The sequence below is a fragment of the Malaya genurostris genome, chromosome 3 (assembly GCF_030247185.1).
Source record: "Malaya genurostris strain Urasoe2022 chromosome 3, Malgen_1.1, whole genome shotgun sequence".
NCBI lineage: Eukaryota > Metazoa > Arthropoda > Insecta > Diptera > Culicidae > Malaya > Malaya genurostris.
This window is the reverse complement of record NC_080572.1, coordinates 258,396,647-258,414,214: the sequence shown is the minus strand read 5'-3', so window position 1 is coordinate 258,414,214 and position 17,568 is coordinate 258,396,647. Positions and strand designations below refer to the sequence as shown.

The following is a 17,568-nucleotide window of genomic DNA, read 5'->3' as shown; positions in this document are numbered from 1 at the left end:
TATTTTTGGCCTCAGCGATAACCTTTTCATTCGTGCAAAATTTTCTCACAAGCATTTTTTCAGGTCAGCGAACATCCAGTAGTCGCTGGGAGCCGAATCTGGCGGATACGGTGTATGTGAGAGCAATTTGAAGTTCAATTCATGAAGTTTCGTCATTGTTTTGATTGACTTGTGACAGTGCGTCGTTTTGATGAAACTTTTTTTTCTTTGCCATATGTGGTTGTTTCTTTGCAAGTTCAGCCTTCAAATGCTCCAATAACACTATGTAATATTCTCTGTTAATGGTATTTCTTTTCTTAAGATAGTCAATAAATATTAAACTACGCACATCTCAAAACACCGAGACTATAACATTTCCAGGAGATTGTTGTGCTTTCGGGTGCTATGGACGAGGTTCACCAGTTGCTGTCCACTCAGATGACGATCATTCTGATTACGGAGTGAAGTGATAAATTCATGCTTCAACCATTGTCACATATCGACACAAAAATTCCGGTTTGTTACATTTAAACATGGCCAAACACTGCTCAGAATCATCAACACGTTCTCGTTTTTGGTCAACAGTGAGCAAATGCGGCACTGACTTTGAGCAAAGCTTTCTCATAGTCAAATGCTCATGCAATACATATATAACCAGTGCTTATAACACTTTTCCAAAAAATTAAAACAAAAAGTATTGTTTGATTAATTGTTCTGAAAATAACAAAAGTAGCGTCACTTTTAGCGCAATAACTCACAAACTAATGAATAGAATAGCATTAAATTTTAATGTCTTCTAAAGGGTAACTGCAATAAAACTAGTGCTATATATGAACTCTAATTGAAAAGCATCACAAGTTTGACACGTATCCTTCAATGGTTGTTTAAAATTTAAATTGAATTTTGTAGAAAACACATTATAGTAACATTTTTCTTTCACTGGTGCTACGGTTTTTCTTTTCGCATTCTGCGACGTATGGTTCATACATCTTCTGAATATTTAAACCAGGACTTGTATATTGTCGTCTTGAATTATGAGCTCTGGTATTGTGACTACTGTAGGCTAACCCGGCGAACGACAAAAATTAGGTTAAATCCGGGTATAAATAAACGATATAAAAAAACTACTGTAGGCTGGAAATGATCTTAAATGCAGGTGCGTCTGTATGAATTTAAATGCACCTTTTACCAGCCACGCAGATGCAAGCTTCTGTGGCTCAGTCGATTAACAGACGTACTTTGTGATCGAATGATTCTCGGTTCAAGTCGTGGCGGTCGTTATCACTATTCATATATATTTCAATGAGTTTCACGTACTGAAATTTAAGACACAATATTAAATGTTCTTCCACGTAAATTTACATCAACTGTGCATCTAATATGATGTAAAATCACTGTGTGCCCCGTTTGTATTGTGCTTCTTTTTATCTGTTTAATAATGCGATTTTGTTACAAATATTATTGAGAGGGAGAGAACCTTTTCGGCTGTTTAAAAACAAATAAGCGTTGATGAACGGCCAGAACAGATACAGCGTTACTGAAACGTTTTACATTAGAGTGTGAAGTTAATCGAAATAGCTTCTGAAATAAATTACTCACTATTCAATATATTACCATTTAATGGTGCTAAATATGTATTATTCAGGAAAGTTATTATAAATATAAATTGTAATGACTATATCAAGGGCTTTGACAGCTCCCAATCAGTAACGGGGTGGCAATCAGGCGTGGTCGGTTAAGCTCAAGTCTAAGAAGCTAGAGGTCGTGTATTCTTCACAACAACTTATTATTTTCCTGAAAATTATTAATCAAAATTTATCCAAGCAAGTTTAAATCAGACAAATCTTTATCCGTTTTCTGGAGTTATCTATTATTATTTATATGTAAAATAAAAAATGCCAATAAAAGTAAATTCTAATGAGAGATATATTCTTGTTCTGCAGAAGATGTAGTATATTTTCCTATTTTTTTTATCACAAACAATGACGAAAGCTTTCGAATTAAAAAAACTTCTCTTGTTTATCAAACTAACAAAATTGTTACTACTAGTTGAATAAATCTTCACCTTTTCACTCCAACAGGCAACTGTAATATATTGACGTGTTTTTTTTCAAACCGGCAGAATTGACCCCGGAAATCCCTGACATCCGAGTGGTGCGGGGTCCCGGTGGATACGCGAAAAGATTGCGTTGGAAAAATTATTTTATTTCTCGCTGATCGCTTTCGGTCAACATTAGAGTCAACTGCTGCGACGAGCCAAAGGAATCGCTCCAGCAAGGGGGAGTTGGGAGATGCCCTGGATGGCTGTTGCTATTACTACTGTGTGCCAATTTTTCCATTCGCGCTGGCCGGTTTTAATCCGCCCGGCGTGCTTAGCGCGGATGGTGTTTATATGTATTTAACGGATTATGCGTCTGCATGTGCCGCCTGGTCCCTGGTTGCGAATCCTCGAATCCAGCAGCCGAAAGTGTGCGCGTAGTCGAAAAGGACTATGGTTCGTCGTTCAATCCTGCTGCATGTGAAGTTTTACTAACGCTATAGATAGAGACAGAAACAGAAACGCAGAGAGAGAATCGCATTCGAACGTTGTATTTCCTAGGCGCGGATTTTCCGTGTGGCATAAATTTAGGAAGCACATGTGATCCAAGCACGGCAATAGACCGATGTTAATACCAAAACAGCTATCGTTTCCAATTGATGGAAACCTGCCTCCAAGCACGATTGCCACGGTGAATCCTGAACAGCCCTGCAGTAGCAGTAGCAATAGCGGAAAAGGTGTGAGGTGCAATGTTTGTTTTGTATCGACATATCCTTCCGTTGTTACTGTTCGTACCTTCACCGGCGGTAGCGGTGGAAGAGTCGAAGCTCACGAGTCTAATATCGGATTTCAGCAGGTTTGTGACGGTCGTAAAAGTTCCGAAAATTGCTTCGCTAGTCCGGCTAGAACGGCAAACGGCTGCCAGGCCAACAGATACGCCGTGAGCTGCATAGATGTAATAGTTTTATATAATCGCGTTAATCCTTCTGTAAATCCCAATCCGAGCGCCTGCGCCCCACGGTGGGCATTGGATATCGGACACGATGCGGGATTAGTCGACGGAAATACGTACGTACGCATGGTACCGAATATAAATGTTCGGAACGTGTCGAAGTGCAAGGTTGTCGATGTAATAATATTGATTACATCGTGACCCCTTGTTCCGGAGGCGTCCAGTTTAAGGTGATGGAGTAATAAACTTCAGATTTCGAATGTTCGAGGGATGACCGGATGGAAAGCGTTCAGTGTACCAGAAGGATCCATGCAATTTTCTACGCTAAAATCGACGCGATGAATCCAAAAGATGTTTCAGAATTTTAATTAAATTTTGATCGCAATTTCGCAAAAGCGTTTTATATCAATTTCAAAAAAGGCATGTCCGAAAATCACCACCTTTAAACATTACTAAGCTGCAATGTGGAAATATAAGCATCGATTATGCAATGAAGAACCATCCCATTTTGTGTGCTGATTCAACATCCAAATTAAAACCTCGTTCATTGTTCATTGTGTTTTATATCGCTAATGTCCATAAGTCCCGCAAATTCGAACTGTCCACCAGTTTAGGTACTACCTGTCGCCACATCAGAAAATCCACTCACTCGAGCGGGCTTCGGTGCGGCTCGGCCTGCGAACTTTGATGTGCACTGTTGGCAGGGAATATTGAAAGCCGCATTACTCGTAGTTATTAAAATATTAGCACTAATGCGTGCCAACCGTGTCCTTCTAAATTCATCATTCGCCAATTAGCAAAATTAAATCAAATGTATCAAAATCGTTGCCCGCTTTTCCCACTCCACTCTTACGTCGATCCACGCTTACGTCGCACAGTGCGTTTCTGGCGGCATCGATTTTTTTGTCCATAATACTTTCAGAGGCAAATTTTTGTAGCAATACTCATCACGAAAGTGATAATATTTCTACAAGTCATAGCTCATTAAATTTAAAAAGGCCTCCAAATTCAGGAATCCATTATGGAACCACAGGACCTTTCATTTGAAGCTAAGTTTGTGAAAATCGGTGCACCATCTATAAGAAAATTGAGAACATCTATTTTCATTTTTTTTGCACATTTTACCCCATAACTCTGGAACCGGAAGTTGGATCCAAATAATATTCAGGAATTTTTTATGGGGCCACAAGACCTTTCAGTTAGTGAAAATTGGTTCAGCCATCTCCGAGAAAAGTTTGTGCAAAAAACTGTTAAATACACACACAGACATTTTGCGTACTCGACGAACTAAGTTGAATGGTGTACGACACTCGGCCCTCCGGGCCTCGGTTCAAAAGTCGGTTTTCACAGTGATTGCATAACCTTTCTATATGAGGAAGGCAAAAACGTCTTGTGGTTAAAACAAATCTGTAACTGGTTGTTTACGCCAGTTTGCGAAGGTACATGGGGCCGCGTTTAATGCGTTTTGAGACAACTTTTACCACGTTTTTTCTCGATGTATGATCTTGAAAGTCGGGCGAACTCATAGCAACTGCAAACCCATATCGATTGTTTCAAAATTTTCAAGGAGACTTTTATTAACACATTATCTAGTATATCACGTAGAGGTTTCTTGACATGTTGTAATCTTTCTTTATGAAATTTTCATGTAAAAAATTGAACTTTTCACTTGCATTCAAAAATTTTTTCGGAGAATTAGTATTTTCGAAATCCCTTACGTGGTATACTAGTTTATGATATATGCTTAAAAAAACGTTAGTTCCTGTTTCAGCTTTGAAGGTCATGAAGAGGCTATTTTTAATCGGAATTATGCAACAATATTTTTTGTATCTTTGAAGTACACTTGATAAAACACTGAAAAATAAATTTCGATAGTTTTAACTATATATATACGGAAAACGTTTCTGAAATTGTCCTATGTTTTTGACGCGCACGGAGGCCTTACCCATTAAACCATGCTTAACACACAGAGAACAGACATCCAAGTAAAAATTTCAATGTGTGTAAGAAATTTAACGGTTGTTTTAAAAAGCAATCATCAAGTAGTAATTCTCCTGTAGAGGCACTTCGAGCAGCCCAGCAGTCGCTTATGGGCTCTTGCGTTCGAGCTTCCATACAATGATAATTAATGCGTGCAAAATCGTACGCAATGGTAATTTTTAACAGATTTTCACTTGTATACTTTACACAGCTTTTTTTTGAAAAAGTTTGTTCTAGCTTGGATGTCTGTTCTCTGTGCTTATCACTACAGTTTGATCATTTATCAATAAACGTAAAATACGTAAATCTAAGACTTAACCAACTTCACCACGTGTTGCAAAACGAAGTTATGGTCTGAAAATACATTTAATTATGAAGTGTCAAATACAACAATAATTATGTGTTCGGCTTTAGCGGCCTAATAAATAAAAATGGCTGTTTTAGAGCAAATTCAGTAGCTAGAAGTTCTATATGGAAGATCTATAATAAAGCAGAAACTTGAACAAATGTATCCCCAGCAAGCCGTTCTAGTTTTATTTATTCGACCAGTTCTTCTGTCAAATTTAAAACTGGTCTACTATGCCGTTCTATTTTTTGTATATTTGAAACACGAGTAAAATACTGCTGGGGCTGGTAGTTTTTTTGTTATAAAATTCAGATTTAAATTTTGTAACTGACATAAATTATGCACCTAGAACTAGAACACTACTGAATATGCCCTCATACCTGCCGACGTTTCGACCACTGGTTATGGTCATTTTCAAGGTAAATATCCTGTCGTTCTTAATAGGAAAATTGTATGCCCACGAACGGTTTAAAACATCTAGTATCTTACGATATTGTATGCTTTGCAGTTCAAGTTTAGTTGCTATGCACCATCACTTCGCTGCTATGTCCAACCGAAAACGAAATGTTAATAAAACAATAGATATATTGAACTTAAAAAATTTTAATTTATTGTCAAAAAAGTTTTTTGATCAAAGTATGACACAAACCTCTCAAAAATTGGAAATTCCGACGTATGACTACGGCTTTATTTTTAAATAGGGTTGCCAATTCAAAATTCGGAGACGATAACTGTGCAAACAGATCGAAAATTCTCAAACTTTAACCGCTGGGCAGCACCTTACCCATGTCCGATTTAGCTCAAATTTGGCATGAGGACTTCTTTCGAGGTGCTTAAACTTTTGAACAGTAGCGCTTTACGAAATTAGAGGTGATCCTAAAATATTGGCACCCTTGTATACATTAAAGCGGTAAAAATACAACGCGTTTTGTCGGTTACGTCACTCGTACAATCATATCTCCGGAACCAAAACTCACAGCAATTTGATCTTCGAACTTGATCAATAGACTGACAGTAGCTTTCAAACGAGCCCAAGTTTGTTCAAATCGGTTCAGCCATCTCTGAGAAAATTGAGCGCGTATAAATATCTTCAAAAAGTGCACACACACAGACATATTCCGATCTCTTCGAACTGAGTCGAATGGTATATAGTACTATGGGTCTCCGAGGCTCCGTTCAAAATTCGGTTTTTCCAGCAATTCTAATACCTTTCTATAGAGAAAGGCAAAACAGTGAAAACATGTTTGACCTGGAAAAGCGATAGTCACAGTTTGTGAAATCATAAGCATTTGACTGGAGATTATAATGTATTTTAATAATAAACATCGCAACCCGTTGAACGACCATAATTAGGTTAAAGCCGGGTATAAATAAACGATATTAAAAATAATATCGCGAAATTTAAAAACATTTAAGAACAAAAGAAAAAAAATCTTCTCAATCCATCTAGTGATGTGATTATGCCTTTCTCTTGTCATTCAAACAGTCTCATCAGATCATTTTATTTTGTAAGGATAATTCCTGCCACAAATTCGGATTAATTTTTAACCAAAAATCATTCAGATGGTTTCGCTTACGTCGCATGTTGGACAACATTCTCGCAACCAAAAGTATCAGCAATAATACATTTGAATTTAATCATTGGTTGCATTCTGAAAAAGAGTACGGATAGAAAAAACGCGTTTTGTCGGTTACGTCTTTTATGCTATCACTTATCTTCGGAACCAAAAGTGACAGCCACTCGATCTTAAAACTAGACTCACAACCCAACAATAGCTTTCAAACGAGCCTAAGTTTGTTAAAATCAAATAAATCTTTTAAGTAGTGCACACACACACATACATTTTCCGATTTCGTCGAGCTGAATCGAATGGTATATAAAATTCGAGGTCTCCGAAATTCCGATCAAAAGTCGGTTTCTCCAGCAATAATATTACCTTTCTATTGAGAAAGGCAATAATATATATTTATATACAAGACAATGTCAATGAATCACGAATCAGAAAAATATTGACTCACGTGACTCGCTCCCTTTGTTATTTGATTTATGTAACATGGAAGCATAAAAAGTCAACACTTTAAGAGCAGTTTTGTAGAATTTCAGTGTAAGTGAAAATGAAAATTAATAGCGAATACTGTTAACAGCAGCTACTCATTGAATTGAATTCAATAAAGAGTCTTATAATCGATGCATTATAGACATGAGTTTTTGGGTACATACCCTAAAATTTCATGGTTATTGCATTACTATACTCACTTTTAATAATATTTATGCTTATTAAACGAAAACATTCGACACAAATGGAAAATATTCGCGCTTTTCCCTAAACTAGCTGGAACCACTGTGCAGCGACATCCGGCGAAGCGCGCCCGCAGTCGAATTCGGTGACAGGTAAATTCATTCAAATGATGATGATGATCCCTGTAAAAAATAACCCGCAAAAAGCTCTTGGAGCGCTCAAGTGCGGTCTCTCATAGTTCGGATAATTTTGCGGCTTCCGAACGTTATCAAATTAAATTTCCACCCTTAAGGGGCTTGAGCTCGGAGGGGCTTTGCGTTGCAACATTAAACGCTTTTTTTTACTCTCTCTCTCTCTCTCTCTCTCTCTCTCTCTCGCCCAATCGATTTGTCCACTGGTTCCAGTTTCGGTTGCTATTGCACCTAGCAACCACCCTTTTGGATGAGGTTTAATAAATTTAATTGATTTCCTGTGTCCCACTTACCGTTAACTTTGCTGAAATCGAAATCTTTCCGATCTTGCATGGCGGCGGCAGCTGCTGCAACGGCGGCCACCGGTGATGGCGGTATCCCTCGATCGGCTCCATTACTGGGCGCCGTTGGTGGGTGGCATCCGACCGGGATGTTGCTGTTGTTGTTGTTGTTGTTGTTGTTGTTGTTGGAGTTACTGCTGTTAATATTGCTAATGTTGAGGCTGGTGTTCGCTCCGGAACCGCTTTCCGTCAGCCCAGCGGACACATTGATCCGCGGTGTCAGCGAGCGATTGACGGCCGTGCCCATCAACGATTGCGACACGCTGATTGTCGGATGGCTGTGAGGAGTGCTGATGGCGGAACCACCGTTGGCACTCACGATTGAATTGTTCATACTGGAACCGGTTAGATTATCACCGGTGACGCTCGGATGATCCGAAACATTGGACGAGGACGATGACTGATGGTGTACTTTCGGGCTGGACAGTTCCATCTCCCGACCATTCGACGGCGATACTGGTACGGACGATTGCTTCTTCGGTGACTTAGGACGTGTCAGAGCCAAAGCTTGTGTCTGCAATGGATAAAGAGAAGGATACGATTGGTAATCGGAATAAAATGTGCTGAAGGAGCAAATAAATTATGTTTCATTAGTCGGATGTTGGCGAATTCACCCAAAAGTGGTGAAAAGGAAACATCGAAAACGGGGGCACACCCTGAGCTCAGGTAGTCCTATCGTGATCAGCAGAAAGTAAATAAGTAATAAATAACTGATATTGTCTTTTTTTTTTGTTTGGGCTGCAGGCGCTGAAAACCATTTTCGTACTCCAGCAAGAAGCTGAGTGAGCTGCGGAAAAAATGAAACAGCATGTATCGCGGACATGAAAAGAGATTTATAACAATTAAGATTAATTTAAAGATCATGATCAGAACATATTTATAAACTGAATCGTCCGTGGTGACACCCGACTGTTGCCCGTTGTTGTTGTGGGTACTCGTTACACGACTTCCAAGCTGCAGTATCTAACGAAATCAGTTTCAATTAAGTTAACTGTCGCGCGGTTCTGCTGCTGGTGTTGGTGGGACCTGTTCGATCGCGCATGTAGGACACAATTGGTTACTGTTGGACACCAGCGATTCCTATCAAGACGCTATTTTATGGCGAGCTCTAATCGGTCGATGCTGTAACATTGACCTAGTGATGTAAATCGGTTGGAATTTCAACGCATCAATAATCATCTGGTTTCGTTTCGTCAGAGACAGTGAACGAAATTTTATTTTTCTCGTTCCTCTAAATTATAAACATATATAAAAAAATTCAGCAAAATCTGTTAACATCGAGTGTTCTGGAACGATGAATCAATCTAGATAAGGATTTAAATGAAAATGCAAGCAATAAACTGCAAACTAATTTTGTTTTGATTGGAGTTGCTATATAAAATTCGAATTTTTTGGGAAATTCTTTTTCTGCAGAAGTAAAGTCATTGTTTCGTTTCATCAATATTTTAAAAACTGAGACTGGAAACCAAAAGATGGTTATCAATTTTGGACACTCTTCTTGAGAATTGAATGTTGTCAGGCAAAAAAATTGCTGATTTGTTAAACTTTATTCATTCTACCATGTGGAGTTTTCGGGAGTCGAAAAGTAGAAGTAGGAAATTTTATTTCATCCAAATCGGATACTGGAACAGAATCTAATGGTAAAAACATGAGCTTGGAAGTTACCAGCGTTAATGGTTCAATGAGACAACAACTCGACAAAAAAACTTGTTTTGGCCAAAAAATTTGCTAAAAAATTTCTGATTTGACAAGCACATTGCAGCTGCGAACAAAACGCTCAAATTTTCGTTACAAAGCTATATGAGCTTAAAGCCATATAAAAAGTGAATTAAAAAAAAGATTTATATCATGTGTCAAAGCACACGAAAGCATTCGCGAAATTAGGATAACTGCCACTACAGTGGAGAAACACTTTAGTGGGATCTTGAGAGCATGGATGGGTTTCAACGGATAAAATCTCATCCTACCCTATTGCCCTTAACATCACCCGATCGAGATATATTGAGTATTTGGTAATGAATTTGGAGAAATAAACCGACCGCTGAAGATGACGAACAGAGAATCCAAAAGATGATGCAAAGCATTTGTAGGAAAGCTTCCATTCTAATCAAAACCTGAACAAAATAAGGCTGCTGAAATTTATTTTTTAAAATTTTAATTTTTTTTCTTAAACTGTATTATTTTATCAAATCAATCCTGAGGGAGAAACGATTTCTTGCTCCCAGATATTGAGTGAATTGTGCTATAAAACTAAAAAGTTCATAGAATAACTCATAGTAGTATCTTTAATATACAGAATCATGCGCTGCGTTTGAAATACTATTTCAAAAAATTGGTGTTCATTTGACCGACAAGAGGTACTCTAGCCAACATTTTCAAACTCGATTTTGCGTCCAATAAATAAAAGTCAACCCAAATTAACCAATACTAATTTCAACTCCTTCTACATAGAATTAAGGTACTATAAGTTGAAAATAATGACAAGTGATTTATCTCTCTGTTGTCAGCAGGAGTAGGGAAAAAATACTCTAAAGAAAAAAACGAAAAAACGTTGTCTAATTCAGAATCCAGGTCGGGGCTCAAACATACGACAACTGGTTTGTAAGACTAGTGCCCTATGCATTGAACCACCAACCCGGGACGATTCAGAATCAACTTACTCCGATTTGGATAAAACCTTGTTAACATCTGTAAAAATAAATTCATTCGATTTTTGTAAAAATCAGGTTTGCGTCAGAACAAATTGTTTCTTATATCATTTATTTTTTTTATTTTGTTTTATTACTTTTGGTAGGAATTTGTTATCAAAATCAAAATTTGAAGTTAATTCAAGTTACAGATGCCTTATGATTTTGAAGAAAACAGTGATTTGATAAATAGGATTGTATTTTGTGAACAAACAAGTTGCAATAAATTTTGCTCATTGAGATCATTCTTCTGGAAGCAGCAATTCTCGAGATATTCATACAGGAAAATAAAAAAAACTCATACTTTTGATAAATTGCGCAGTTTTATCAAACTAGGTTATTTATTCTTTCATTCAGAATAGCTGTATCGTACAGGGATAGTCACGTTTTTTCAGGTAGAACTGTGTAATTCAACAAAAAACAGTATATTTTAATATAATGTTCAAATATTTCATGAACAACTGCCTCTAGAAAAAAATTAATTTGAGAAAATTTATTATTTTTGATCCATGAATTCATGTTTTGGCATATTATAAAATTCACCGGATGCGAAACTAGCTTTTCACCATTTTCATAAAAAATTAAGGTTTTATAACTACCACTGAAATGGTTCATCTGTAAATTCTTATTTTTTGAGAAAACACTAATCGCGTTCACGTCTCCAGATTGAACCATAAGTATTGTTGAAATTATGTAAAACACATTTTTCTGAATATATTTTTCCGATTGACTTTCTGAAATTTTGAAAAAACGATCAAGTTTTTTTAGCGTATAAGTTTTGGAGTGCTCAACCGATTTCCTACTGCTTCCCTTGGACACCAACGGATTTTTCGAACCACTGAAAGGAATTATTACGGTTAATTTCCCTAGTCGATTAAAATCCAGAAAGCGAATCAACACTCAAAGATAGGATTAAAGTAAATACCAATACTCGAAAATGTGAAGATTATCGTGCCAATTGCATTCGTATTTATGTAATCCAGTTCTGTTTCTGCCATTACCCGCTCACCTTTTTCGATTCGATTCTTATGGGGTGTGCACAGAAAGTTTGTGCTAGCATCCATTTACGAATTTAGCTTCGTTTCGGACGAGATATTTGCATGGACTCCATGAACACATTTACCTCCTGAGTCATTTAGGTGTTAGCCAAATTTTGTGCTAGGGCACATAACCGTTTTTATTAGTTTTACGTTTCGTCTTTGACTCATCAGTGCAGAGCAGTTCAAATTAAACTGCTTAGTGCTAAACTCGGCAGTTTAATTTGAACCGCTATGCAGACGTAAAGTTTCTGCTACTTACAGAACACTTTTTGTTTTGCAACGGAGTTACCCCCCCCCTTCCCCTAAATGACCATACCTGCATCGGCCAGAAATAGTCAAAAACACGTTTTCGTTCGGCACGTCAGAAAAGACATTGCACTCCGTTGCAAAACAAAAAGTGTTCTGTAAGTAGCAGAAACTTTACGTCTGCTTAGTGGTTCAAAATGAACTGCCGAAATTAGCACTAAGCAGTTCAATTTGAACTGCTCTGCACTCCTGAGTTGTTTTCCGTCCTGATTGTACGTTTTACTAGAAAATTCTGATACAGAACAGAAGAATCCTTCTAGTTATAGGCGAAATACGTATCAGTTCAGCATACGAAGAACTAATGTAACTAATGCCGAACTAAATGGAAAGTTTTTTTTTCCAATTTTTGTTTACGATGAATCGTCGTTTGGCCTATAATTTATTCATAAAATGGACGCTGGCAAAGTTGGAGGAAGATCCACTTTTTTATCGGAAAATTGTGCTCAGCGACGAAGCTCATTTCTGGTTGAATTGATACGCCAACAAGCAAAATGGCCGCATCTGGAGTAAAGACCAGTTAAAAGCATTGCGAAAGCTATCAATGCATTCCAAAAAGTCACTGTTTAATGTGAATTATGGGTCGTTGGTATAGTCAGGCCGTACATCTTTAAAGGTGAAACGTTATTGTGTATGGAAGAATTGGACATGCCCAACATGTCGTTTCAACAAGACAGTGCCACATTATGGATTGAGAGACTCGAGTTCTTGTAGTATCTTCTACCGGATTGAGAATGTTGTATACAAAATAGCAGCTTCTGTCAAAGTTTCGGCAATCACCAACACTGATTATATCAAAACCTTACAGACAAATTCTCCTTTTTAAACGTGAGTTGAAGAAAATTTTGAAACTCACAAAATGTGAACATCTGAACACATTTTTTAAAATTTCATTGTTATATTTTCAGAAACGTTTTGGTCTTCCACTTTTTTAGTTTCAAATTTATGCTGATGTTGAAAAGTCTGCTATGAAGAGCTACGGCGTAACATAAAACACAGCGAATTTACTGTGCTGAGGTATGAAGACAGACAAAAATTAATCATATGAATAAATGCAGAAGTACTTAGTTTTGTAGAAGTTGATATTACTTACTATATTGTTTCCAAATTATACACATGAATAGCGGATTGTTGTCTTCTGAAATGTGTTTGAACGTATTCAAGGGTAGTTGAAAAGGAGGAATAAATCCAGTGATTGGAGAACGTTTGCAAGTTTGAGTCCTGTTTCTGAAGTAAACATTTTCTTTTTGATTACTTCACTTCACACCGAACAAAATCTCATGAATCTCCAGTAGTCGTCGGTTTTACTGCGGCCCGGTGGATTTTCGGTAAGTCCGGCAACATCTTCTAGGCCCGAAGTTTTAATTCACTTATTATTGTAGCTATGGAATAATGTAAATGTAAAGAATGAAATACGAACTAGAATATTACAAACATTCCAGAACTTTCAAATGCCTTATGAAAGCAGCGATGGATTAGGAATAATAACATTGCTAATGGAAATTGTTGTGCTTGCTTTTTTGTGCTCAATAAGCAATTTGTTCAAAGTGGCGACAGATTATTAATGTGTCTGAAAGAATAGAAGGAACAATTTTTCCGGCAGAGCATTACACAAAATAAATTACGAATGTCAGATGCATTAGTTTGACTACCGGCAGTGTAAGTCATCATCGTAATTTTGCAGCCAAGAAGATGCAAACAACAACAACAACAACAACAACAATAACTAGTAGATTGCAGTACAGCCTAAACCTCAAATTAACTCTAAAGTAATGACCTAACCCATTAATTTTCGGACGGCCAGCCAACGAGTGCACAACCTGTTAACCGGTCGTCATAATTTAGCGCCCGAAAGCGTTAGACCCGATTGTCTTCATTTCGATTGCATCACATAAACATCGCACGCCTTATCTTCCCATTTGTAGGTCAATAAACATAATTCTTCCATAAAAACTGCCCCGTTTAACAAGGGGGTAAACAAACACGTCCCTCGAGAGTGAGGTCCATTTTTTTGCTGTCGTTTTGTGGAAGCAACACCAAGCGGGAAAGTCATTCATTCTCCAAATGTTTCGATGTCGCTTTCTTCTTGTATTTCTCCTGGTGCCTGAGCCCACGTTCTAACGAAAGCCATAGGGAGAAGGAATGCCAACCCTCATCGCCCTCCCAGGTTCGGTTCGGTTCAGTTCGGTATGCAAGTGCAACAGGTTGCACGGGTCGTTTCCCGTTGGATCTCCCGTGCAGAAGGCAGCACTCAATAAACAATTTTGGTTGTCCGCTCTCTCTCTCTCTCACACACTCTTGCTTTCCTTCCTGCCCGAACGAGATGTACAGTGCGTATTGTTGGAAAAGTTTTTGCTTTCAATGTTTATTACTTACTGTAATTATTAGAACAGCACATTAGAGGTAATTTCTTACTTTGAGTTTTTTATTTTATTGCGTACCTACGTACGTAACGAGCCGAAGGAAGGGTATGCAGCGGATTGCAGCTCGACGGGAGAGTTCCGATGGGGAAAATTCCTGCTCAACGGAGCATATGTTTTACGAACGAGCGAATTGTCCTCGACCCTAACCGAATAGAAAACAAAAAAAAAGGTAAAATTAATGCTATCCTGTGATCTTCCTGTCCTGTTAGACATTTATCCCTCCGAGCCGTTTTGCGTAACATGTGGGCTACAATTTGACGTGTCACCAAAATGAGAAACAGAAAAAAAGACAACGTATTCAAATAATTGTCTCTGACGGCCACCAGCAGCAGCCGCCAGTCAGTCAGTCATCCGTGCAATCCATCGTTAATTGCCAGTTAAGCGAAAGCTATAATTTTACGATCCACGAAAAAAATGCTGTCATATGCCATGCGTACTGCGACTAATCTTAATCTTTCGCTCCACGTTCGCCGCACCACAATTGAAGAAAGCTAGGCTAGAGATCAAGGCGCCACCACCATTCCAGCCTGGGACCTGGCGGATCTTCTAACTACACTCCACGCCGATGCCGCCGATGCCGCCGCCGCCTCCTGCAGTAACGCGATATCACACGGACACTCGCGGACGATCAATTATGTGGGGAATTTTATTCGTGAAGCTACTTAACATCGATTGACCTGGGAGAGCGAATGAACGGGGGCCCCGGTTCTGTTGGTCAGCTCAAACCGAGGAATACGATTGCGAAGTGTGACGCGAGATTATTTTGAATTTGAAGCCAACAATCGGCCGGCCTGGTGGATCGTTGATTCAGAATTGAGTTGAATTTGGCACAAACAAATCTGTTTCCGAAAATAGCGATTATTACCGTCATGGAATGTTTTATTTTTCGACTATAGCGATTCCGACTTTGACAACATTCAACATGACAACTAGTTTGCAGGTTTCTCACTTCCCTCTTTTCACAGCAAAGGTTTAATTTATGAAGAGCCTTTTCTATCCATACTTAATTCCCTGGATAGACTGCCTAATCTTTGCAATGAAAACATTATGAAACTGTCTTCCACTAAAACGGTCGACTACACCGGTCAGCAAAGCCATCGCAACAAGACACGGAGCTACGTACCTACTTCGGTCACAAGCGGTGTAAGCGGGAAAAAAAATTATGAATAATCATATTTTCGAAAACACATCTCTTCTCATCTTCGCGCCTGCCAACCTGCCGGAGCGAAGTGGCAAAGCCGCGAGGAACTGCGTGGTTCATTTCGGGTTTCTCGGATCGGTGCGCTTGTCGAAACTTCTTTTCGCTGAAAAACCAGAAGCAACGTCTTAATGACAAATGATTTATTGTAATGAATAATAATAAAAGTTTTCGGTTCAGCGGGATAGCTCCTGACGTTGGAGTGGCGATGGTGGCGATGGTGTCGGAGCTCAGACGGTACCGGCTTCCGAATCCTGCAAACGATAATGGAGATGACGAAGGAATCCTTTTGATTCGCAGTACCACCGCAGTGCGATGAGTCCATAACTCAGAGACGGAGAGGGCACCAAAAAAAAGGGTGGCTTCTCACCCATCGCACCGTCGAGTGTTGTGACAGTTTGGTGTATCTTGCGTTTCATTGCCGCCATGAAGCTGATAACCGCTGCCGATAAGCCGAGAAAATGCGAAGTTTTGTTCGCTGAGATGCAAATGTGCGAAAGCCCGTGGCACCTGCCAGCCGCGCGGTATGATTCGTAATTTATTGGGTAAGTTTGGTGTGCTAATAATGAGCTGAAATTCGATTCGGTTTTATCACCGACTCGAAAACCGAACCTTCAATCGATCAATGTCACCTCCGGTCCGATCGTCACAGGGCTCATCTTTGCAACAGCATGGCAATTGATTTCCACACGCGCTCATCTCTAAAGCCGGCATCATCGTCGGCCGGCCGCGTACAGGCGAGCTATCGACGCCGCGGCAAGGCTGTTGTTAGTCGCCAATTGAAATTTATCAATCGATTGATATCAATTTTAATCAACGGCAATCTCATATCGTTGGCTTTACTTGCAATGCTCACGCGCGGAAACTTATATTTACGCCGTGTAGCTTTCGCGCGCATTGTTCACTCACACTCACGGGTTGTTACGTGTTTCCAGTAAAATCGTAGCGCCTACTGCGATGTGAATTTGCTTCCTTAACCCTAGGAAGGTCTGACGGACTGACGTGACTACAGAAATAGTCACGTTTTTAGAGCAAGAATTTTATTGATTTGTTCTTGGAAACGGTAGCAGACTATCTATCTGTGACGATCATACTACGAGTAAAACTAGTGCTAAAAACAACGCTCAATATTGTTTTGATTGGCTATATCTGTCAGTTCAGATTTGATATGATCTGATTGACTATTGAACTGCCGTTCAGTCAATCGAATAATAACGTTCGAGAAATGCACCGTATCTAGTTTGAACACAGAAACAAAACTGACAATTGAAGCAACAATATTTTAAAAAGCCACTTTAAGTGAATTTGAGGTTAAAAAAGGCGAGGTGGTAGTGTCAGAGACATAACCGGATGATGTGAATACGAATGAAATGAAAGATTCAATATTTCTTTACGTTTGAACTTCTTTAAGTAAAACTCGGCAGTTCAAGCAGACGTAAAGTTGGCGCTATTTGCTAAATACTTTTTTATATTGCACCGAAGCGCATTGTCTAATCTAACGTCCTGATGGAATTCCTCATTCTGAATTCTGAGACTGAAATTCTGGAACCGAGTTTTGAAGCCGGATGCTAGAAATTAAACCTAAACTCTGACACTCAATTTCAATGCTAGATTCTAGAACTGAGTTCTGAGCCTGAACTCAGGAACTGAATCCTAGCAGAAATTCAGTCCTAGAAACCAGATCCGGAATTTCGATCAAAAATCTATAGAATTTAATATCTGATTCCAGTTACACTTCTATAGTTTTGGAACTGAGTTTAGGAATCAATTTCTAGGGATGAAACTGAATTCCGAACCAGGACTTTTTATTGCATTTTCGGACTGAATTCTGGAAATACAACTAAAATTTG

General features: G+C 38.7%; 1 protein-coding gene across 1 annotated transcript in view; it reads right to left on the bottom strand.

The window, feature by feature from the left end:
- Positions 1-17,568, bottom strand: part of LOC131434666 (nuclear transcription factor Y subunit gamma) — a 193,748-nt gene that overhangs the window by 78,790 nt on the left and 97,390 nt on the right. The window contains exon 2 of the mRNA XM_058601636.1: positions 8,020-8,581. Within this exon, the coding sequence (XP_058457619.1) occupies positions 8,020-8,581 (562 nt within the window). The remainder of the gene's footprint in view (positions 1-8,019; positions 8,582-17,568) is intronic.